Raw genomic sequence first — 27,127 nt, 5'->3', positions numbered from 1 at the left:
TGGTGTACAGGCCATAAAGGGAGTGACCCCCGGGTACATGATGTACTTGTATCTTGAACAGCTAACACCCCTATTCAGTATAAATGCTGTATGCCCCACTGGTAACACACCAAAGCAGCGGACAAGATCAAGAGCTTGAGCAGCCAGCCGTTGCCTCTGCACCTTTTAGAAACTCTTGCAGTTTACGTTGCTAATTTCATACTGTTTGTGTGACTTACTTCAATACAAGGGAGAATTGACTGAGTATTCTCTGTGCATACTAGCTGTCATAAAGCAACGAACATCCACTAAGAATCCATCAGGTGTCCAAGGAACTGCAGCATCTAGTGAGATGGCAGAGGTAGGTGTAAAGTGTAACTTTCTAAAACTTAAATTAAAGGCCCATGCAGTGATCCCAGGGCAACTCTTTAAATTGTTTATAAAGTCTTTAAAAGTGAAGGATAAATCATTCAAATTGTCATTCGGTATTTTTGAAATGAAAAATTTGGCAAAAACCGAAGAAAATAGCAGTATGGATGAAGTTGATGTCCCATTCAAACACAGTAGCTAATTTATATACTGTCAGATGAGCAAATCACCGAATGGCCCTTTAATTGTACTATCAGTGATTTACTTCAATGGGCATTCAGAAATCCGTCGAGGAGCAAAAAGTGTGCAAAAGTTTCTGAAGTCGATTAAAAGTTGTTGATAAATCGGGACCCGGGAGAATAAAGCATTTTCTTTTCAAAACATTTCACAAAATGTGAAAACTGAACTATCGGATGTTCATGGAATTCCTTGTCCCCGGGAATAAAGAATTCAAATTTGTCTTCTTAAAATAAAAATGCAGTGTCGAGCTACTCTGTAGTGGTTAGTATTATGTGGTCATTACTACTATGCTACATCAATCAATGTTCAAAAAGTGCAAAAAAAGTGTAGGAAATACTAGTAGTAGAGTTTGACAAATCTCTTAAAGGCACATTCAGTGATTTGCTTCTCCGAACCATCGTAAAAATCATCACAATTCAGATGTTGGTACCTTTGTCATTGTCATAAATGTGTTAACATATATAAATTAGCTACATGTATTTGAATGTGGCTTCAACTTCGTCAACACTGCTGTTTTCTTCGTTTTTTCATGTCAAAAATATGACAATTTGAATTACTTATCCTTCACTTTTATTTAAAGAATTTATAAACAATTTTACACTTTTTTTTTTTTTTTTTCCGCAGGCGGATATAATACGGAATTTGCTGGGGATAAAATATAATTATTTGACACATAATTGTGACTGTGGAAATTGTTTTTGTGTTTGGTAGCTTTATGTATAACAAGATTGACTTATGTAAAATTGTTGTTGTATATGTGTTGAGTTTGTGTACGATAATTTGGAAAAAAACATTCATTTTAATATACTGTTTTTAGAAACACACTTTCTCTGGCCTCTTCACTGAGCTAGACGCATGCGTGGTGTCAATTTTGTATAGAATTGGGCTCATTTGCATATGCATAAGTTCGTTGATAAGGCTGTGGCGTACTTAGTGATAGTAGAGTTCCAGTAAAATGAAGTTGCACGATTGCGTTTGATGATATAATGCGTATATATTTAAACTGTTGAAACATTTGTTTTTGTAAATCTGCACAATGTCCAGGCATGTCGCAAATGGCAAATATTGTATTACGTGTAATAATATGTCCTAGTGTATTGTATTTGTTCGAAAAGTTTAGCCCCGCTAATTTACTTCGCGCAAGGCATAGTTAAAGTTGGATAACTTAATTCACGATAAAGGTAGGGATAGAGATATAACGTCATCGAAAAGAGATTTGTTTTAGATTGAGAAATAATGCATGTCAAGTAAAATTTTCGCTGACATTTTTATTTTACTGTTGTATTCATTGTTGTCAATGAAAGTGACAGTAGAATTTCGAAAATAACCGTGTATTTATGACGAATTTATGTCATGGGACTATTTGTTATGGTTTAATGCGGAGGGACATGGAGCTATAGAGGTCAGTAAATGTGAAATGGTCAAAGTCACGTGGACAGGCACATGGAGTTGCAGACACGTGAACTATTTTTTGGGACGCGGAATTGTGCAGTACCGCGTGCGGTACTGCACACTTCCGTTTACAGTCCCGCATGCGGAACTGCACATCCCGACCTGCATTCCCGCATGGGAATGCAGGTCGGATGTGCAGTACCGCATGGGGATGTGCAATATTTTCGGTGTATTTCCGCGTGGGGAACTGCAATATTTTTGGTGCATTTCCGCTAGGGGATGTGCAATATTTTTGGTGTTTTTCCGCATGGGGATGTGCAATATGTTTGGTGTATTTCCGCCAGGGGATGTGCAATATTTTTGGTGTTTTTCCGCATGGGGATGTGCAATATTTTGGTGTATTTCCGCCAGGGGATGTGCAATATTTTGGTGCATTTCCGTTAGGGGAACTGCAACATTTTGGTGTTTTTCCGCATGGGGATGTGCAATATTTTGGTGTATTTCCGCCAGGGGATGTGCAATATTTTGGTGTTTTTCCGCATGGGGATGTGCAATATTTTCGGTGCATTTCCGTTAGGGATGTGCAATATTTTGGTGCATTTCCGTTAGGGATGTGCAATATTTTGGTGCATTTCCGTTAGGGGAACTGCAACATTTTTGGTGTATTTCCGCATGGGGATATGCAATATTTTTGGTGTATTTCCGGGGATGTGCAATATTTTTGGTGTTTTTCCGCATGGGGAATGGTGATGTGCAATATTTTTGGTGTATTTCCGCGTGGGGAACTGCAACATTTTTGGTGCATTTCCGCTAGGGGATGTGCAATATTTTTGGTGTATTTCCGCGTGGGGAACTGCAATATTTTTGGTGCATTTCCGGCAGGGGATGTGCAATATTTTTGGTGTTTTTTCCGCATGGGGATGTGCAATATTTTTGGTGTATTTCCGCGTGGGGAACTACAATATTTTTGGTGCATTTCCGCTAGGGGATTTGCAATATTTTTGGTGTTTTTCCGCATGGGGATGTGCAATAGGCCCTATTTAAATTATATTAAATTACTATCCTCCGTAAATTTATTGATAATCGATCCACTTGAGGAAATTCTCCGTTGGAACTTTAATAGAAAATGGTCACAATGTCAAGTTGAATATATAATAGTCATCATTAAAGAGGCGTGTGAAATTGATTTTAATAAAATTAATTTTATACAATAACTATTAGCTAGGTTTCTATACTATGCCGACCTTTCGGACAAGACTTTCCAAGACTCTCTTTTAAATACAAAAATGCGACATTAATTACATGCGACGATCATTGATTGTCTAAAACTAAATTACTAAAAAAAGTAAAAACACCTAAGAGCCTGACGTATTTTTCACCACGAATGAAGGCCTACTAAATTTTTGTCATACCTATTTTGTTGCATGTCCGCATGCGGAACTGCAAAATATTTGGTGCAGTTCCGAATGCGGTAATGAACATATCTTTTCGCATGCCCGCGCGCGGAACTGCCAAATATTTGGTGTAGTTCCGCATGCATTTAATGTGAATGTCCGCGTGCGGGAATGTAATATATTTGGTTCATGTCCGCATGCGGGATGTACATGTTTTTTTCGCATGTCCGCATGATGAGGGAATGCAAGACGAGATGCACAGTTCCGGATACGTAGGTGATTTTTGGCATTCGGTGAGAGCAAAATGTAAAAAAATATGGGGTCATTGGGTGAGAACATGACCTTTTTATAGAATGGAATCTTTGGGTGAGAGCCAAAACAGCGCCTCAAAAACCTCGAATTTCGAATTTCTAGTTCTAAATGCCGGGTCTAAATGGCTTCAAATTTCATTGGTTTTTTTTTTCAAAATAAGTAACAAAATCAGTGATAAATGAAAGTTGCTGTTCAAATTGAACTTGTAAGGGTCTTTGGGTGACAGATCAAATGGGAAAAATAGGGGGTCTTCGGGTGACAGAGCATGTGTTCGTTTGGGTGACAGCGACGCTGAAAAGGGGGGTCTTAACAGCCCTACATACGCGTCACCTCCAAAGTGGGAGTGCCCCCGGAGGTCTGTCTGGTCTACCTGAAGAATTTTTTAAGATTAAAAAAAAAACTTTTAATTTTTTTTTTGTGTGTGCATAAAATGTATACAATATACGAGCGGTCATATTATTCTAATAAAGAACTTTGGGAATAGGACTCGCTAAATATTTTAACCGGCGAGGTAGGTACCAGGGAATAATCACACGGCTTGGTAGATGCGTCTTGGTTCACTCGTCTCGACTAGTCCCTCAGATTGGTATTCGGTTCATCGTCTCTTCATCATAGGCCTGAGTAGGGGCGCTAAAATAAAGTTCTTCATAGAACCAGAGGTTCAACCAGGGACTTATTTAGGCTTTTAGAATCAGCCAAGCACGAGTATTATCACACAAACATGAAGACAATCAAAACCCAATTTACTGTTAATTAAGTTATATTTATTACTTACTACATCTTCTTCATTCGGTATGAAACTTTATATTAAAACTAACAAGAGAACTAGGAGTAGAACGAACTCCATTATCCAGTAATAATTAGCGAGAATTGTACTCGCTCTAAACTAAGAAGTTGTGTTCAAATCTTGACGCACACGGAGAGTTTATGGAGAGATGTTAACCATCTGAGTGAATGCCACAGACTACAATTAAACATCCGTTTGCATCGTCCACAAAACCTCTCTTTACAAAAGACCATTGTGACGTTTAACGATAGTCTAATCGAAATGATACGAGAGAGTGATCTCACTCGAGGTGAATGACACCATAATTTTGAATAAATAAATTAATTAAAATAGAAGGCACGGGCTATAAAATAATATATCGCCACAACATACGCCCTCCCTAAAAGTTTTGGCGCCTGACAAAAGTAAATTTCTTGAACACCAAATTTGTTCTACTTTCCAGTTCATAATTGAATTGCAAATTTTATTTATGTTTATACAATCATTGACTGTCTCTGATACAATTCAGGACGTTTTTATAATTCATTGATTATTAAACAACATTTTATGAAGGTAAATCCATGCGATATAAATCCTCTTATCCTCGTAAGTGTATCCTCGTTGTATCGTTCTTCATCCTTGTTACGAAATGCAATTCATCAATGCCTTGTCGTATCTGCATCTGTGGAACTCCTGATACCGAATTGACCCGAAAATTTACATGTTAAAGGCCTAATTTTCAGGTAATTTCGGTTTCACGGAAAAAGTCAAGACTACATTGTATTTACATTACACAAACATTCCCTTACATACCCTTTCACGTACTTAGGCAAAACTCTTCTCCGCGGTTCCAAAATGATTACATCGAGATGGGAATGTTTCTTTTGAGGATTTTCTCTGACTGATTTCCTTCAATATCGCAATACATTGTAACACGCTGAAGTACATATCGCGAAATACAATAATATACCTTACTTTAATTGAATCAAAAATAAAATGATGGTGGCATCAACATTACAATTCCACATTTCTTAATTTCTTAAATGTATCATTACCTACAAACAATTTGTTCCAATAATGTACAAATCCACAACATACGCGCCAACCAAATATACCTTCGGGTTCATTGTCATTATAATTCAAAATACATTATTTTGTGATAATCCAATTCCACACAATTACAAATAGTACAATTGTGACAAACTTTCAAATTACAATTCAAAATTAATGCAACATATAACTTTCTACATTTATCAAATGCCAAATATATTTGTTTTCATTTTGACGTCCTTTGACTTTTATATTAGTCATTCATAAATTTGTAAATGCACAAAAATCTTTTAGAAGTATTCTTTGATAATTACAAATCACATAATAATTATTATGCCTCATTTCACATTTGTCAAGACATCCATTTTTTTTTTTTTTTTTTTTACACAGCCTTTTGATCGAGTTGCTTACAACTGATCTAACAATGATACTGATTCCATAGTCTGGCCTTTACAGTTTACCAGTAATTTTGACAGGGTTGGTCTTCAGAGACTCAAGAGCAGCTGCGTTCAAGTTTGTCTCTGGTTCCCAAGTATTTCTTGATTTTGGAAAATCCCGCCACTTTATGAGATATTCTAGACGCCCATTTCTATAGCGTCCTCTGATAATATGCTCAATTACGTATTCAGGAGTTTTATCCTGAACTGGTGGCAGACCTGGAATGATTGGAACCTTTGTTTTCTCAGATTCTTGTGTGGCCAAAAGAGGAAGAAAAGAGTCCTCAGGACAATCGTCCGGAACAAGTCCTGGAATTGGATCTCTTTGTTCTAAATCTGTTGGTTCAGTATCATTGCTTGGTCGGACATACCTATCATATGCAAATTTCATACGATTGACGTGAATTGGTGTAGTAATCAATTTGTTGTTTTCTAGATTACGTACACGGAAATTGACTGGACCTGTTTGTTCAACAAGCAGGTATGGACCCGACCAGAATTTCTGAAGTTTGCGTGAAAGTCCTTGCTGCAATGCAGGAATATATACCCATACTGAGTCTCCAACTTGATAAGGAACTTCCGTTGCACTCTCATCGAAACGTTCTTTCATCTTGTTTTGATTTTGCTCTGCGTGACGTTGTGAGATCTTCCTCGCAATTTCTAATTGAGAGATTAGATGATGAATGTGCTCTCTGAGATTCTGTTCTGCATAATTGCAGTCTGACGTGAGCGTTACATCTAAAGGAAGTCTCGCTTCTCTACCATACAAAAGAAAGAACGGACTGAATCCAACGGAGTTTTCAGCAGGAGTTGTACGGTACGCAAACTGTATGGCTGTGATATATTGATCCCAATCAGTATGGAATTCATTTACATAGTGTGAAATGGTGTCTAAAATTACAGCATTGTACCGCTCTTGTATCGCGTTGCATTGTGGGTGATAACTTGAGGTATTCAATTTCTGTGTTCGCATGATTCGACACACTTCCAAAACGATCTTGCTAAGAAAATTTGTTCCCCTATCGCTTAATAACGTTTCTGGACAACCGTGGACACATATGACATTATCGAAAAATGCTCTTGCTATTGTTGAAGCATTTGTTACTTTCAAGGGTACCAAATGGGCCACCTGGTGCAGTGATCCGTAAAGCAAAGAACATAACGGTTGCCAGAGGTTGTAATTGGTAAAGGTCCTAAAATATCAACACTAACGCGTTGGAAAGCACCTGGTACTTTCATGATTTGCATTGGGGCGATAACTTTGTGCCTATGCGTTTTGCGTTGAGAACAGGATATGCAAGATCTAACCCAGTTATCTACATCACGATACATTCCTTTCCAGAAGTACCGCTGACGAATTTTGCTGTAAGTTCTTTGAAATCCAAAATGTGCAGCTAACACGTGATCATGGCAGTTGTTCAGAACTGTATCAACAAAAGTGATTGGAACATACAACTGATAAGTATTCCTTTCTGGCATGTGCCTCTTTGCTGGAGTATGCCAAATGTGATATAATAATCCTTCATGGACATAATATTGATCAGCCTGCAACAACAGATTTCTAGCTTTAAGAGCATCATCTGGCAATTTGTCGTGCTCTAGAAAATTCAACATAGAACTAGCAAAAGTATCGGTCAGCAGTGCATCTTTAAACCCTTGTAAATTGATTTCAGCTGGAAGAGGCGGTACATCTTTGTTTTCCACTTTTTTGTCATTCCCAACACGTTTACCATATTGATAACGTATATTTTTGACAACATTCACTTCAGGTTTTGTGTCACTTCTAACATCACTATCTACATTGTCATCAGGCAGCTCAGACAAGACGTCTTCCGAAATCTTGTCTAAGTCTGAACCTATCCATACATTGTTTAATTCTTCACTTGAATCCGACTTACAATGGTTACAATCGACACAAGTGTTTAGAGAGTCATAGTTTAACCTACTAAGTGCATCAGCGTTACCATTATTGCGTCCCCTGACATGTACTACATCAAATGTATATGCTTGAAGTTTAATTGCCCACCTAGCTAAATGACCAATTGTTTGTTTCTTGCTGAAAAGCCATTTCAGTGCACAATGATCTGTGACTACTGTAAATTTTACACCATGTTGTAGATATGGGGCATATTTTTTGACTCCTTCAACAACTGCCAAGGCCTCTAATTCTGTGGTCGTGTAATTCTTCTCACCTTTGTGCAAAGCTCTACCACCATAAGATATGACTCGTTCTTTTCCATCTTGATTCTGAGCCAAAATGAATCCTAAGCCTACCCCACTGGCATCGGTTTGTAAAATGAATTCCGTGCCATCAAATCTAGGATAGGCCAAAATTGGTGGTTCTTGCAACTTTTGTTTGAGTGTTTCAAAAGCAGTTTTGCACTTTTCATCCCAAACGAAGTGCACTTCTTTTCGTGTTAAATTGGTGAGGGGTTCTGCAATCTTACACAAATCTTTGATGTATTTTCTGTAGTACCCTACAAAACCCAAAAATGACCTGACCTCAGAGACCTTGGTAGGTGGGGGATACTCCTTTACAATTTTGACTTTGTCAGGATCTGTCGCAACACCATTTTCACTCACTATATGACCTAAGTATTTCACTTCTTTCTGACCAAATGAACATTTCTTTGGCTGTAGTTTTAGACCAGCTTGACGAAAACGGTCAAACACTTGTTTTAGATGACATAAATGCTCAGAAAATGAATTACTGAAAATGATGACGTCATCCAGATAACATAGAACAAACTGCCAGTTAAGACCTCTCAAAACTTCTTGCATAGCGCGTTGAAATGTCGCAGGAGCATTATGAAGGCCAAATGGCATTCTTTGAATTCAAATAGACCATCTTGTGTCACAAAAGCGGTGAGAGGTTTTGAACTCTCTTCTAAGCCTATTTGCCAATAACCTGAAGCAAGGTCTAAAGTTGAGAAGTATTTGGGTTTGGCAGCGCCTAAGCTATCTAGTGCGTCGTTAATGTTTGGCAAAGGAAAATTGTCACGTGGACAAATATCATTCAATTTCTTGAAATTTATCGCAAATCTATAAGAACCTGGAGAACCAGCCTTGGGTACCATACATACAGGAAAACACCATGGACTAGTTGACTCTTTAATAATTCCTTGATCTAACATTTCATTGACTTGTTTCTTGATTTCCGCTTGAATATGTGGAGTATATCTATATGGTCGAGATCTAATTGGTGGATGTCCATTTGTTTTTATTTCATGTTTTACACCAGAATAATCTCCATGCGGACCTCCTTCCACTTTAAATATATCAATGTATTCGTTGAACAAATTAGTAATTTCTGACATTTCTGAAGATGACAAATGATCAGTGTTTACAGATACTTTAGAAAGTACTTCTTGAAGTCTAGGATCCTCATCCTTACTATCAATTGGCGATGAGTGAATTTCATTGACAAATTCTTCCTTCAAGTTAGGAAATGGAACTATTTTCTCAGATTCAATCAGTGTAAAAGTGCCTAATTTAGTCCTAGGATACAAAATGATTGGTTCATCAGTTGTATTCATTACAACTAAATGAGCACATTGATCAATTACACTTGACACCGTATTGGCAACTAAAATTCCCAGGGCAGTAACACGCCTACCACCTTGACAGAGACCAATGGTTTGTACTGGTAGCCTATTGTTTATCTTTGCACAAACTACAGACTGAGTGTGAGGAGGAATTTCTTGTTTCTCTAGCACTCTAATCTGACTACGCTTTTTGAGCTTCAACTTACTATCACCACAATCAATAATGGCACAATGTTTCTTCAAAAACTTCTTGCCTAAAATGATGCAAGAACTAAGATTGCGTGCAATATTCAAAGGCACCGGAAAAAGTACACCATTGACAGATATGACCAAAACAATAAATCCTGTTACCTCTAAATCACTACCATTTGCTACTCGAGCAGATTTAATACGAGGTTTTTGTATCATATGATGAACAGAATGCAGGTTTGAATACAACCAATCATGGTTTATTAAATTAATTGAAGCACCTGTGTCAACCAAACATTCAACTGGATTACAATTTATGGAAGCCGAAATGGTATTTGAATCAGACAAATTAATTTCAACAAATAAATCGGAATTGTTCATATCACTCTGTCCATAAGGTGGTAAAGGGCTATGTCCTCCTTTTGTCACAATTGGCAAATACATGTTCATTCTTACGACTATACTCACTCCCACCTGCATGTTTTTGAACATGTTTGTTTCTCTTACGATCCCTCGCAGATGGGTACATTAGTTTAAAGGTTTACCGTCAATTCCCTGTTTTGCATAACATTTTCTCCACCCATGGCCTATACGTCCACATCTATAACATGTTATGTTTCGTTTGGTAGACCTATTGATGGGCACATGATCTTGGTTTGAGTTTGCAAAGAAAACCTTTTTACTATCTTTGTCACTTTCTAACTTCCCCAGTCTAGTACTTATATTAGAAAGCATGCTTGCTACAGAATCCAATGTTACATTTACTTCATCCACTGAATTACTAGAGTTTTCTATAGTTTTAGTACTAGAAGCGTCACTTTCAGCGGTTTGCTGCACTGCAATACCTAATCGTGCCGCGTCTAAGGCATTACGGAATGTCTTAGGTTCTTTGGAAAACACAAATCCACGCAAAGGAGGCAATAGACCTCTGACAAAAATTGACATTTGCTCGGAATCTGTTTTACCAACTTGTCTGCACCAGCGCATAACATCTGACGCGTATACGTCCAAAGTTTCATTGATGAGTTGTTTACGCGACAGCAATTTTGATTCAATTCCCCAACGCCACGAATCACCCTCAAAATTCTCCTTAAGAAGAGCCTTAATCTTATCAACCGTATCCTTGTCGCTTTCGGGTATTGACTCAAGAAAGACGCTAGCATTGCCCTCAATTTTAATTGTCAGAGCCAATGCTGCTTTTGGCGCAGTATAATCTCGAAGTGCAGCATAATTTGAAAATTTGGTAATAAAAGAATCTAAATCATCTTCAGGATCTCCTGAATATTTGATTTTTAAATCGTACATGTCGTATTTAGTAGCCATGTTTAAATCAGAATCTAATATTTCATCATCAGAACTACTATCAGATGTATTAGAAATTTCTTCAGAGCTATCATTCAACTTTTCTTCTAATTTAATTTCATCACCAGAAGCCATGGATGCTTACAAAAATTAAATCCATCACAATATTTGTCATCAAAATAAGTTGATAAATTGACTCGCTTTAATAAAGCAAAATTATTTCGAATATTTTCAAAGTCAACTTATTAATTTACATCAACAAAGTTTTTCAAATAACCTATATACAAGTTTCCACTATCTATTTACATGCCATTAATTCACTGACCAAATAATTCATATTAGCAATCATAGTACATACTACAAACATGATGACCATCAATGAACCCGGTTGACTGACAAAGAAAGCAAATTCAATTGAATGAGTCAACGCGCGCGAATTTTAAATACATGCCACGCCACAGTTTATGACGGCTGAATGAACAATCAGACACAATACAAAGCCAAGCTTATAACTGACTAAAGAAAGCAAGCTTCAATTCAATGAATACAATTGTACACTCCATTGATTACACATGAAAGCAAACCCGTCACATACACAGCTGGTATCGATTGGCAGCCAACGCCCATGTCTAGCGCAAAATTACTCAACTCGCCTAATTTTGAAATGAAATAGGCCTATCTACTACGTGCCTAGACTATAGATTTACACACAATATATGTTGATGCCACCAAAATAAAACTTACCACCATCATTTTAACTTACCAAAATAAAATTTGAAACAAAAATGGTAAGGGTAGCCCGTAGCATCACTCAGAAACTCCGCTGACGTCTTCGGCCGTCGATGAACAAGATGTATTAATATATTGGGCAAAAATTGTCTCTTGTAAGTGTGATCTTTAAAATAACATTGATATAAAAATATCAAAACGCCTTGGCTTTCTCCACCATTTCTAATAAAGAACTTTGGGAATAGGACTCGCTAAATATTTTAACCGGCGAGGTAGGTACCAGGGAATAATCACACGGCTTGGTAGATGCGTCTTGGTTCACTCGTCTCGACTAGTCCCTCAGATTGGTATTCGGTTCATCGTCTCTTCATCATAGGCCTGAGTAGGGGCGCTAAAATAAAGTTCTTCATAGAAACAGAGGTTCAACCAGGGACTTATTTAGGCTTTTAGAATCAGCCAAGCACGAGTATTATCACACAAACATGAAGACAATCAAAACCCAATTTACTGTTAATTAAGTTATATTTATTACTTACTACATCTTCTTCATTCGGTATGAAACTTTATATTAAAACTAACAAGAGAACTAGGAGTAGAACGAACTCCATTATCCAGTAATAATTAGCGAGAATTGTACTCGCTCTAAACTAAGAAGTTGTGTTCAAATCTTGACGCACACGGAGAGTTTATGGAGAGATGTTAACCATCTGAGTGAATGCCACAGACTACAATTAAACATCCGTTTGCATCGTCCACAAAACCTCTCTTTACAAAAGACCATTGTGACGTTTAACGATAGTCTAATCGAAATGATACGAGAGAGTGATCTCACTCGAGGTGAATGACACCATAATTTTGAATAAATAAATTAATTAAAATAGAAGGCACGGGCTATAAAATAATATATCAAGACAATATGGAGGCACGCGGAATATTTGGTACAGTTACGCATTGGTTATACTAGTGAAAATTTATTTTCGCATGCCGCATGCGGAACTACAAAATATTTGGTGCAGTTCCGCATGCGGTAACAGTCGCTTTTAATACCTGGTAAATATATACATTTCATCATGCTAAATACAATTATTAGTTGATTATACAATAGTATATAGGCCTACATTTCATCATGCTAAATTAAATTATTATCCTCCGTAAATTGATAATCGATCCACTTGAGAAATACCCCGTTGGAACTTTAATAGAAAGTGGTCACAACGTCAAGTTGAATATATAATAGTCAATCATTAAAGAGGCGTGTGAAATTGATTCTAATAAAATTAATTTAATACAATAACTATTAGCTAGGTTTCTATACTATGCCGACCTTTCGGACAAGACTTTTTACAAGACTCTCTTTTAAATACAAATAATGAAGCGGACATGAGAGCACCTCGGACGTATCGAATTGCATTCTGAATACGAAGCATGTCTTTCTGATATCAAATAATTTCCATTTTTGAAATTCACGATGACAAATTATTAAAATTTGATATGTTTCAAATTTTTGATATATAACAGTCCTCGAAATAAATTTTATAAATCTAATGATATATTCTTAAAGTGTATGTAGCTGGGAGGAAAAGTCGACGATCAGTTGAAAATTTTGACCTTTTATATTGAAGATATGGATTTTTCCCAAAAGACCTATTTTTTTGGTGTTTTGGGGAAAAAAATCCATATCTTCAATACGAAAGGTCAAAATTTTCAATTGATCGTCGGCTTTTCATCCCACCTACATACACCTTAAGTATAAATCATCAGATTTATAAAGTTTACTTCAAGTACTGTTAAATATCAAAATATCAATTTTAATGATTTGCCATAAAATGTGTATTACATTGCGAATTTAAAAAAAAAATCAAAATTATTTGATATCAGAAGGACATTCTTCGTATTCAGAATGCAATTCGATATGTCTGATGTGCTCTCATCTAATGTCCCACAATAAATACTGTCCAAACGTTCATACCCCTTCCTTTAATAATAACTTTTATGTTAAATCATTGACCATTTATAATATAAAGCTACCAAGTAATCTACATTTTAACTGAGATTTTAAGGTCTGAAAGGCCATCCCGGCAAACACAAAACGTTTTAAACAGGTTAGGCCTATATTTTTGGGTTTTGGTGTTGGTAAAAACGTTTTAATAACATAAATGTCGGGTTAAATAAAGGTCGTGAAAACATTTAAAACGTTTTGTATGTTTTCAAAATGTTATTGAAAATATTTTCTGCAAACATTTTTTGCCAAATATTTTGTCACCCTATGTTTGAGAATATTTGCAGTAAGTTATCAAAAATTGTTTACCCCTAAGTTTGAGAATATTTGCAGTAATATCAAAAATGTTTTTGAATATTCACCTCGTAAAGTATTAAAGCGCGCCGCCACAGCTTAATTCCATGATCTTGATCCTATTTTTATCGATATACATCGATCACTTATCGGATTAAGTATTGGACACAATAGATGAAGTATTTGATTGACAATTAGGTTACCCCTGCGTCCCCTAGCCGCTTGTCTATTAATGTGTGCATATTATAATTTATACCATTAGGCCTTAGGCCTATATGATTATGAGAGCTTTAATGAGGGGTTATAGTTTTTAGTCTGGTATGTCTGCCTATGCATGTTATGTTTCCATTTGTAAATGTGCTAGTGTGCGATGCATAATTCTTCTTTGCCCTGTATATTATATAAAGAATAACGATTAAGCATCATTTAATAATTTGAAATGTTTGTAATGTTTCCATGTTCCGGTGTATGATTTGTTTAATATAGCTTTTACTATATCATGATATCGCATGTAAAGCTGCACCAAATATATTGCAGTTCCCCATGCGGACATGCGAACAAAAACAGCTTTTGCCATAAGCGTAGATCCCGGGGGATGAGGGGCTAAGGCTAAACCCCCGAATATTTTGCCAGGGTTCCATACAATCCCCCCCCAATGTTGACGCCTGTACGACCCCTGTTAGGTTTATCTTAATTTAGCTATTTTAGATCCGAGACGAAAATACCTATTTCGTCTCAGTTTTAGATAGCTTTAGATGTCCTTTTCGTAAACATCAAAAAACCCTTCTCTGATCTCGCCGCTACTATTAGTCATGGGCATCGTTTGATATCTGCGTAAATTGATCCACTTGAGAAATGTCCCTTGGACAGCTTCTAACATGAATAAAATGCACACAATGTCAAGTTTATTACAATGGCCACTAAATAGATTCATCACAATAGCCACTTATCATTAAGCGACGTGCGATAATATTTTTAATATAATAAAATACTATAGACTTTAAAGTTTATAACACTTTCTTTTAATTACAGCAAATGAAGCAAAACTCACAATAGTCAAAGTAAAACGATAGTAATATTAAAGAAATTTATATATGCATGTGATAATATTTTCTACGCCGCAGGGCCTACAAATAAAAAACAAAACAAATAAAACCAAAAACAAACAACAACAACTACAACAACAAAAACCTTTTCGCCGCCGCACACGCGGAACTGTAGGGCATACAACTCGTCTTGCATTACCTCACAGGATTCTCTCATGAGGACATGCGAAAAAACATGTTCACCCCACATGCAGGGCTGCACGAAATATATTGCATTTCCGCACGCGGACATTCGAACAAAAACCGTTCATTATGCGGAACTACACCAAAAATGTTGCAGTACCCCATGCGGAAATACACCAAAAATATTGCAGTTCCCCATGCGGATAATACACCAAAAATATTGCACATCCCCTAACGGAAATGCACCAAAAATATTGCAGTTCCCCATGCGGAAAAACACCAAAAATATTGCACATCCCCATGCGGATAAACACCAAAAATATTGCACATCCCCTAACGGAAATGCACCAAAAATATTGCAGTTCCCCATGCGGGACTGCACATCCCGACCTGCATCACCGCATGCGGTACTGCACATCCCGACCTGCATCACCGCATGCGGGAATGCACGTCGGGATGTGCAGTCCCGCATGCGGAAGTGCGTGACGGAAGGTGCAGTTCCGCATGCGGGACTGTGAGCGGAAGTGTGCAGTACCGCACGCGGTACTGCACAGATAGCAGTCGCTTTCAATACCTGGACACGTGCAATAAATTATGCATGTCAAGTAATAATAATTGTGGGAAATGTTAAATTGTTTTATTGTCGTATACAATTGTTGTATAGGTCTACTGAAGCTGACAATCAATTCAAAGAAGATAATGAAGAATGATGAGGAAATGTTTGTCATGGGACTATATTTTGCTTTAACGGGACATTAAGTTAACGTTCAGATAAAGTGAAACGGTCAGCATGGATGACACGTGAATTGAAAAAGTCTTTGTCTCCGGTTGTTTATTGCGAGTTATCGGCATGGTTCCGGGTTTGGAGTAAACTTATTTTCTCGTTTTATACACAACGTGTGATCACTGTGACTGATGTAATCGGAAACCAGCGAATAACGGCTGGCGTAACATTTTGTGATGGGGTTAAAGGAGTATAGAAGGTTACCATGCGAAATGACTTGACCAGGTCAGCACGTCAGCAGGCACGTCAGTGCATACTGCGAGTTTGTTATCAAGATTTTTTATGAACCCAAGCTCAAGTGCACTAATTGCTTCTTGTAGCATCACCAAGGTAAACATTCGCATGGCCTTGTAAGTTGTGCATGTTCTCTCACACAGTGGACTTGACATGTACGTTCTCTGTATGCTGCTTTCAGCATAATTATAGACCTTTACAGGGTCTATGCTGTACTTAGTATGTGCATCGCCTATTTCTATTACCAGTGCACACATGATTTATAAAGCGCGTTCATCTATGTGAACTGTTAGTATTATGTTAGTATTATAGTTTCAAATATTTTACAAACCTGTTACTCAGATAAAAAGTATCATAACTCCAAAAATGCTGTTTTAAAGAAAACTAAAAATTACCACATTCTTGTGATTCCATTGAAATTAAGTTATGTGTAGTACTGATTTAAAAGCAACCCTTTGAACCCAATACAAAGTCTGTGAAATGCCAGAAGTTACGTATTAAATATGTCACAATCTGATCATGCAGAACAAAGGAAGCATTTTTCACAATTCATTTCCCGGAGGAGCTCGGAGGGGGGGGGGGGGCACTCCTATTGTCGCCTGTACACCATCCGCGATAATCAACTTTTGAAAGCACCCTAAACAAGGATTTAACCCTTGGCAAAAACGACACCCTAAACAGGTAACACGCGCCTGTTTCACACCCTAAACAGGGATTCCTTGTATCAAATTTCATACCCTAAATTTCATTTCCGCGTATTAGCAATTGCAATTTTGCTACCTTTTCCCCCAATTTTTCATGTTTATTACACCCTAAACACGAAACGCGCGTATCGCGCCTACCCACCAAAAGTACCTGTTTTACGCGTTTTTATTTATTGCGGATGGTGAACATGCCACAATGGGCGTGACCCCTACCGGGCAACCACCATACTTCAATATGCTTGGTTCTAGAGTTCTGATGATTTGTAGTATGCCCCTACACCATATTTTTGCCTTGATCTCAATTACAAATTTGGCGGCTTGGGCCCTAAACCAGATATCACACATTGTTACAAAACATTCCAGCAACCTGTTATTTCAATTACTTGTCTTTATATGAATATACTAAAGTGAAGTCAAATAGGCCTACAGCATCTAACTCAATTCATACAAAATCTCAGTTTTGTTAGGCATTGAGTGTTAATGCTGTGCTGCCCTTTCAATTAATATTAATTAACAACATTAACAACATTGAAGACAAACCTGCAGTGACAAAATCATTAAACGGAGACGAATATAACTATTCGTCTCAGATGTGACATGTTTTCATTCAAAGATTATTTATTCTATACTTCTCTTAAGTTAAGTGCTTTTAGTGATCCCAGCGAAAGTACAAAGAAATTTTGTCTTAAATACATAGCTTTCAGCTGAATTACTATGTTAGCACATCTATGACAAAGAAATTTTGTCTTAAATACATAGCTTTCAGCTGAATTACTATGTTAGCACATCTATGACAATGCAAAGGTACCAAAATCTGAATTTTGATGACTCACGATATATACGATCGTCCAAATGAGCAAATCGCCGAATGGGCTTTAAAACCTGTTACTTTTAAATCAGTGGCTCCGGAACCGAGGCAAATCCATCATGTTTCCTTTAATCACTGCGTTGTCTTTTTTAAAGACATTTCTTGTTACACTTGCGCTGGGATCACTGAATGGGTCTTTAAGATTTGAGGGTAAAATTATCTGTCTGTGGCAGAATTCCTCTGTGCTGAGATAATTCAAGATCTCGTATATCATTGTTGCTGATCACCATAAGTTGCTAATTCTTTTGTTCATAGAACATGAAATCCTGCATGAAAAGAAGAAGAGGAAAATCGCGTTGGTATTAGACATTGTACTTTTTGTTCTCATAAAGCCCACGGGTACGCGGGTGTGATTGAGTAGCCGAAAGCACAAAAGGCACACTTTTGCCGTCAATGTACAGTTCGTTATCACCCAACTGACTATAGGCGCTTCATTTGAATAAATTGAACGCTTTTGCTGATAACCCAGTCACCCATACAATCATCTTGCAGTATAAAACAATGATTCATTGACATGTACGAGTTTTTTCTAGAAGGTTTTATTGAGCCGGCGTTTCAAAAATGCTAAAATCAATTTAGGAGTTACAAAACATTTCTTTGCATAACTTGGCAATCATTTTGTTGATTTGAAAAATTTAAACACTTGTGAATAAAGGAATCTTTTTGCTACCCTACCAAAGTTACCCCTTCTCAAAACCCTTTTGTTTGATCAAAAATAATCACATTTTTCAAAAATGATGCTTAAAAAAAGTTGCACTTTTCAACATCCCGTACATGTAATGTGCAAAACATTCTCGATATCAATGTTATGATTGATTTAATTGTTTTGTTTTTGTAGGAAAACGATTCCTTTATTCACAGGTTTTTTAATTTTTCAAATCAACGAAATGTATGTCAAGTTATGCAAAGAAGTGTTTTGTAATTTTAGAGGGGCGGGGCGAGTTATTTCTTTTGAACCCTGTATAATACACCTACGAATCGAGTTCACACAGTCATGTACAATAATGTACTTGTGCAAAACTTTCCTTGCCCTAGAACTAGACACTAATTTTGTCTGTCCTTGGAGCAATTCAAAGCTGAAACTATCCATGGACGGAAGCAGATAGACCACTGCTAATAGATGTATGCCAAAAATTGCCCCCCCCCTCCCATTTTTATCCCTTCCACCCAGGCACCTATGTTTCAGATGGACATTTTATTTTTGGAAAGACCCATACATACCAGTGATATACAATACATAAAAATAATTTGTATACCCCTCCCCCCTCTCGAAAACTAGTGCATTGCATGTGTACTTGCTCAAATACTCGTAGCGTTTTGTGCAAATTTTGTTATAAACTTTAATGCGGTTCTTTTTAAATGGACCTTACATGCAAAGTCTCTGGAGCTGGAGATTAGAAAAGGCTGGAAAGGGCGCTATTACATCACTCCATTTTAGGCACTCCAAAGAGAACCGCATACAATTTTGTAACAAAATATGCATGGAATGTTACTTGAGCAAGTACGAATATAATTAAAAATATACCTTAGTGATGTTTAAATTGTTTATAAAGTCTTTAAAAGTGAAGGATAAATCATTCAAATTGTCATTTGGTATTTTTGAAATGAAAAATTTGGCAAAAACCGAAGAAAATAGCAGTATGGATGAAATTGATGTCCCATTCAAACACAGTAGCTAATTTATATACTGTCAGTATATAAATTACAGATTCATGTAAATGTCTTATTTTGTCTTAAATACACGGCTTTCGGTTGAACCATTAGCAGGATGTGTTAGCACATCTATGACAATGACAAAGATACCAAAATCGGAATTGTTATGCTTTTTACAATCGTCCAGATGAGCAAATCACTGAATGGGCCTTTAATTGTACTATCAGTGATTTACTTCAATGGGCATTCAGAAATAAGTCGAGGAGCAAAAAGTGTGCAAAAGTTTCTGAAGTCGATTAAAAGTTGTTGATAAATCGGGACCCGGGAGAATAAAGCATTTTCTTTTCAAAACATTTCACAAAATGTGAAAACTGAACTATCGGATGTTCATGGAATTCCTTGTCCCCGGGAATAAAGAATTCAAATTTGTCTTCTTAAAATAAAAATGCAGTGTCTAGCTACTCTGTAGTGGTTAGTATTATGTGGTCATTACTACTATGCTACATCAATAAATGTTCAAAAAGTGCAAAAAAAAGTGTAGGAAATACTAGTAGTAGAGTTTGACAAATCTCTTAAAGGCACATTCAGTGATTTGCTTCTCCGAACCATCGTAAAAATCATCAAAATTCAGATGTTGGTGCCTTTGTCATTGTCATAAATGTGTTAACATAACCTGCTAGTGGTTCAGCCGAAAGTTGTGTATTTAAGACAAAAATAAGGAATTTACATGAATTTATAATTTATATACTAAGATTATATAAATTAGCTACATGTATTTGAATGTGGCTTCAACTTCGTCAACACTGCTGTTTTCTTCGTTTTTTCATGTCAAAAATATTAAATGACAATTTGAATTACTTATCCTTCACTTTTATTTAAAGAATTTATAAACAATTTTACACTTTTTTTTTACACTTGCGCTGGGATCACTGAATGGGTCTTTAAGATTTGAGGGTAAAATTATCTGTCTGTGGCAGAATTCCTCTGTGCTGAGATAATTCAAGATCTCGTATATCATTGTTGCTGATCACCATAAGTTGCTAATTCTTTTGTTCATAGAACATGAAATCCTGCATGAAAAGAAGAAGAGGAAAATCGCGTTGGTATTAGACATTGTACTTTTTGTTCTCATAAAGCCCACGGGTACGCGGGTGTGATTGAGTAGCCGAAAGCACAAAAGGCACACTTTTGTCGTCAATGCCTCATTTCAAATATTGAGTTTTAGTTTTGGTTTTGGTTTTGGTCACGTGGTTTTCTATTGTCCTGCCTAACCACTTGAATCACAAGATATCGAACTCATTGTTTCTACCTTTTGTTTAAAACTAAACATTTGTGACAGGTAGTTTCGGTTTTGGTTTCAGTTTCTTATGAGTGGTGTGACGAATAAAATTACAGGATTTTCGAGTTACCTGATCTAAGTATACAAAAGAAATGTTTAAATTTCGCAGTGCAATATTCACGAGCAGAGAAGTCGAACAAAGCAGTCTACATTTGAAAGCATTGATTTAGTTTGAAAGCATTGACTTGAGACTACGAAATAGCCTAAGCTGATTTCACTGTGAAAATATATAGACCATCGAAATATTTGCATTCGACATTACAAAAGGGCCACTATTGTAATTGTATAGGTGCTATAAACAAAATCGATTCATGTCCTTAATCCCATGTACCAGAATCGATGGAAGGCCATTATATGACCTCTAATAACCTAATGACTTTTACTGAAGCAATTTTACTGCAAAAAGTAGAAGATAGAGGGAGAAGAGATTGTGTGGGGTGTGTGTGTGGGGGGGGGGAGTTGGCGGGCAAGGGGGATATGGGCCGGGAGAGAGTGAAACATATGAGAGAGAGCATTGGAAGTGAAAGAGAAGGGGGAGGAGAGCTCGAGATGAAGATATCGAATGTAGGGGAGGAGGAGGGGGAAAGGGGTAATTTAGGGAAGATGTGGTTATATAGGGAGGGGAGCCCCTCTTAAAGAGGTATGGGTTGTGCTTCCTGGGATAATAAACTAATTCATAATCAAATCATCTCCATGCATCGTTTATGTTTCATACAAACAAACAAATCCTCCCACCCCACCCCATCCTTCAATATACGCGCATGTATATGATTTCTAGGCCTAGAACTCGTGAGTGTAATATGCCACCTACCGTCGACAGAGAGCATCAACTGTCGTCCGCGGGATATATTTCCGATATCAATCATGATAATAATTATGTTAGCACAATAGGCTATTGTATACTTCTGGTTATATACCCTATACTGTGTCCTCCCAGCATAATAGTGTTATGATTGCAGACCAGATCAGCTCTACTTTTTAATCCCTTGATTTTTGGTTTCTGAACAAAAGAGAAACCAAAACTATATATTTGAAATGAGGGACTGTACAGTTCGTTATCACCCAACTGACTTTAGGCGCTTCATTTGAATAAATTGAATGCTTTTGCTGATAACCCAGTCACCCATACAATCATCTTGCAGTATAAAACAATGATTCATTGACATGTACGAGTTTTTTCTAGACGGTTTTATTGAGCCGGCGTTTCAAAAATGCTAAAATCAATTTAGGAGTTACAAAACATTTCTTTGCATAACTTGGCAATCATTTTGTTGATTTGAAAAATTTAAACACTTGTGAATAAAGGAATCTTTTTGCTACCCTACCAAAGTTATCCCTTCTCAAAACCCTTTTGTTTGATCAAAAATAATCACATTTTTCAAAAATGATGCTTTAAAAAAGTTTCACTTTTCAACATCCCGTACATGTAATGTGCAAAACATTCTCGATATCAATGTTATGATTGATTTAATTGTTTTGTTTTGTAGGAAAACGATTCCTTTATTCACAGGTTTTTTAATTTTTCAAATCAACGAAATGTATGTCAAGTTATGCAAAGAAGTGTTTTGTAATTTTAGAGGGGCGGGGCGAGTTATTTCTTTTGAACCCTGTATAATACACCTACGAATCGAGTTCACACAGTCATGTACAATAATGTACTTGTGCAAAACTTTCCTTGCCCTAGAACTAGACACTAATTTTGTCTGTCCTTTGAGCAATTCAAAGCTGAAACTATCCATGGACGGAAGCAGATAGACCACTGCTAATAGATGTATGCCAAACATTGCCCCCCCCCCCCCCCATTTTATCCCTTCCACCCAGGCACGGTGAGGCACCTATGTTTCAGATGGACATTTTATTTTTGTAAAGACCCATAATTTGTATACCCCTCCCCCCTCTCGAAAACTAGTGCATTGCATGTGTACTTGCTCAAATACTCGTAGCGTTTTGTGCAAATTTTGTTATAAACTTTAATGCGGTTCTTTTTAAATGGACCTTACATGCAAAGTCTATGGAGCTGGAGATTAGAAAAGGCTGGAAAGGGCGCTATTACATCACTCCATTTTAGGCACTCCAAAGAGAACCGCATACAATTTTGTAACAAAATACGCATGGAATGTTACTTGAGCAAGTACGAATATAATTAAAAATATACCTTAGTGATTATTAAATAAAGGTGATGCAGGACCCGATGCAGGACTCATACTTATTACAACCCCTAGCCCTTCTTACCCAATTTTCGTTCCTATTTTGTCATTATAGTCCAAAGAAGACTACTCCAAGAAGCTGTGTACCAAGTGTGAGCAGCCTGACAACAAAGCAACTGTTTACTGCGAGGACTGCAAGTACTACCTTTGTCAATCCTGCTATGACGGGCACAAATCTTGGGAAGCTATGAAGGACCATAGAATAGATACCATTGACGACTTGATATCGGGTAAAGTCACTCTATCCGAGGAAGAAGAGGAGTGGGACCAAATAGGTCAATTTAAAGTACCTGGTATGAGTGGGCCTTCAGGTATTGCTGTAACATCCGATGAAAAAATTGGGGTGGTTGAATGGGGTGGTAAAGCCAAGGTGGTGTCAAAGTCTGGTGATATCTTGCATACCCTTGAAGAGGGTTGCAACGATCTCGCTGTCACCTCAGGCAATGGCTTTCTTGTACCTGACAGGAGTTTCTGTAGGGTGTATGACAGCAACGGCAAAAAAGTGTCGGAATTCAGAACCCTGAACCTAAGCGAAAAATACGAGACAGTTACGGCAATGACTGTAGACAAGAATGGGAATATAATATTTGGTATGAATAAGATAATTGCAATTTGGAAGGTTGATGGGTCATTCAAATCTGGATACCCTATTTCCACTAGGCCAGATGGTATTGCAGTCACATCTACTGACAAGATTATAGTAGCAAATCCTAGTGATGGCTTGGTGATGTTCAAGAGTTATTTTTCAGGCAAGAAACCCCTCACCCCATTTGCCCCTCCTCCAGATATTAAAAAATGGCGGCCTGTGTGTTTGTGTTGTAGTAAGAAAGATGAGTTATTTGTTACAAATGGCTCTGGGGGTGACCCAGTAGGCATTTACAAATACGCAGCTAGTGGGGCGTACATAGGCTGTGTTACTACAGATGTCAAAAAGCCAAAGGGTATTGCACTCTCCAATGATGACCAGGAGCTTTATGTAGTTGACGAAGATAGTAAATCAGTGAAAATATTTGAAAAACCTTAAATCAGAACCTTTTACGCAACGTAAAGGGTGAATTTGGGACAAAAGATGCGGAATTGTATAAGCCTTAGATCGGAACCTTTTACACAATGTAGAAAGAGTGAATTTCAAACTAAATCTGTAGAGTAGAGTTGTATATATAAACGTATGTCACTGTTAACTTCTAAAATCAATACTATACTGAGGAAGATACCCATGTTATTATAACTGATATGTGTAACCATTGTTATTTCAGGATACCTATAAAACAAGAAAACATTATACCATATTTTGCCTCCAAGCATTATTGCCTTAATGGTTTAGCCTATGCCAAAAACTTCTTGGATACAAATAACAATTTAAATACCGTAAATATTCGCCTTTATGTAGTTGATCAGGACAGTAAAAATATTTGAAAACCCTTAGATCAGAACCTTTACGTTACGTAAAGAGTGAATATGGGACAAAAGCTATAGAGTTGTATCAGACGCTTTTACGCATCATAAAGGGTTAATTTGGAACAAGTGATGTAGAGTTGTATAAACCTTAGATCAGAACTTTTTACGCATCTTAAAGGGTTAATTTGTGACAAAAGCTGTAAAGTTGTATCAGAACCAAAAGTGTGAATTTGGGACAAAGGCTGTAGAGTTGTATCAGAACCTTTTACGCATCGTAAAGGGTTAATTTGGGACAAATGATGTAGATGTGTATAAACCATAGATCAGAACCTTTTACGCAACGTAAAAGGGTGAATTTAGAACTAAAGCTGTAGAGTATACCTAAGTCTATATACGTACGTATGCCACTGATAGCTTCTAAAACCAATTAAAATCACTGGGGGGGGGGGCACTCAAGTTATTATAATTCAAAGTATGATAGTGATATGTGATAATTTTTACTAAGCTTTTGAGCGATGTTATAAGTAACTCGCCATTCCGCGCAGATCTACTTGCATGTAATGTAATGTAATCTATACTAATGTGTCACTGATAGCCTCTAACACCAATTAAAATCACTGGGGAGGGGGGGGGCATTCAAGTTATTACAATTTAAAGTATGATAGTGTACTCATAATGTGATAATGTTTACTAAGCTTTTGAGCTAAGTAATAATATATAAGTAACTCGGCATTCCGTATACATGGTATATACTTGCATATTATAATGTAATCCGATCGAGGACAATGTTGTGCAGCCTTTTATCAGATTTTTGCATCATAATAACAAATTTCTTCAGCTTTAATTTGATGTACGTATCATTCAAATGCTACTGAAGAAAGCAAAGGAAGTTGAAAGCATTGCATTATTTTTAAACAACACTTGAAGAGCGTGTTTATGGTAAATCAACTCACAATTCAAGAACAACTTTCGTGACATTGACCTCATTTGGCTCATATTTTGGAAAGATAAATATACAAAGATTTGTTTAACATACGTGACGCGATCAAGCAAAATCAGTCGGAACTCGGAAATATTAACTTTTCATATAGGTTAGTAAAAAGCATTTACAAAGCTGCATTTTGCAGAAAACCCCATTGAAATTGAACAACCAGTTCCAAAGATATTCCAAAACAACAGGAAACAAAAGTAAATATTTCCTTTGTTGGGCTATATCTCAAAATCAATATTTCCGAGTTCCGACTGATTTTGCTTGATATTATCACATTCATAGGCATATGCTATATCCCATCAAACACAATGTGTTTGTGAACATTTTAATAACATTTAATTATCGGGTTATAAAATGATCATCAAAACGTTAAAATATTTTATATCAAAATCTACTACTAGTACTACCAAAATGATGACACAATGTTATATATTTTACAAAAACTTTTTTTGAAGAAAATAACATTTGCTGCAAACGTTTTGTGGTAACCATGGTAACACTTAGAAATGTTATTAAAACATATTGCCAAATGTTCACAGGGCAGCTATTGCACTTACCCACATGTTTTCTGGCAACCTCCGTGTGTCCATTCAAAAATCTTACCAACACTTAAGTTTGATGGAATTGAAATGTTCAAATTATATAGATAAGATTGTAACTGATGGCATTGAATTGTCTAAATAAAAATCTATGAAATCTATAAATAATGAAAATCACAATCGTATTAGTCAATATTTGTAGTATACTGAATGCTTCTGACAAAGGCAAAGAAATTGTGCTTGATAAAGTTATACATTTACTGTCAGATATTTATTCAAATTTGCGCATTTTGTCAGTATCACAAATTGATTAAATAATGGTAAAAATTGTGACTTATGGTTCAGATACCACAATATGTAAAATATGTAAGCTAATTTTCATGTAAGGGACGCACCATTAGATACCAAGGGGGGGCTGGGTAGTTTTTGAAAAAAAAATTTTGTCGTGCCATCTGAACAAACAAAAAAATTTGCTCCACCTCAGATTAAAAAAAAAAAAATTTGCTCCACCTCGGACCAGAAAAAAAAGATTTGATGTCAAGGGTGAAAAAAATTTGTCACAGTCAGTGAAGAAAAATTACCCTCATATAGCTTTTATATTGCAAAATTTTTCGCGCTTCGCGCGAATTTGCTCCTATTTTTCATCAAGAATATTTATTCTAGCTTCAAACTGGTACGTATTTTGTGCGCATTTGTATGTGAAAAGTTATTTGTGAGCCGGGTCTGTAAGTGAAAACACTTGATTCACTCTACTTCACAGATTTTCACCAAATTCCACCCCAATGTCAAAATTATTATAGAAATCTGTGCCACATGCCGGGGCCACATGGACTGATTAAGAGCAATCCCGGGGGGACAAATATACAATCATCACCAATGTTGACGACTGTATGTGGGTTTCTGACGAAATTAACCTGAAAAACCCTAATTTTTGCGCGCTTCTCGCGCTTTAATTCCACTATTGTACCGTATTTCACCAGTTTAATTTCAATATGCCAAAATAGTTTGTACCAAACAAGGTTCATTATAATAATGATGTTCTTTGTGGCACTCGAAATTTAGGTGCTACAAAATGTAAAAATGATTAAAAATATGGACAAAATTTTACAACTCGACAAACAAATTGTTGAAAATTATAGGACTTTGCGATTGCAAAAAAAAAAAAAAAAATTTGTCTCTCCGAG

General features: G+C 36.6%; 1 protein-coding gene across 1 annotated transcript; it reads left to right on the top strand.

The window, feature by feature from the left end:
- LOC140168044 (uncharacterized) lies at window positions 1-26,342 on the top strand. The gene is made up of 2 exons (XM_072191350.1): window positions 1-340; window positions 23,071-26,342. The coding sequence occupies exons 1-2, from the start codon at window positions 332-334 to the stop codon at window positions 24,037-24,039; spliced, it is 978 nt and encodes a 325-aa protein (XP_072047451.1). The 5' UTR covers window positions 1-331; the 3' UTR covers window positions 24,040-26,342.
- The last annotated feature ends 785 nt before the right edge of the window (window positions 26,343-27,127 follow it).

This window comes from Amphiura filiformis, chromosome 13 (assembly GCF_039555335.1).
Source record: "Amphiura filiformis chromosome 13, Afil_fr2py, whole genome shotgun sequence".
In the NCBI taxonomy this organism is placed as follows: Eukaryota; Metazoa; Echinodermata; class Ophiuroidea; order Amphilepidida; family Amphiuridae; genus Amphiura; species Amphiura filiformis.
This window is presented reverse-complemented; position numbering and strand designations above follow the sequence as displayed.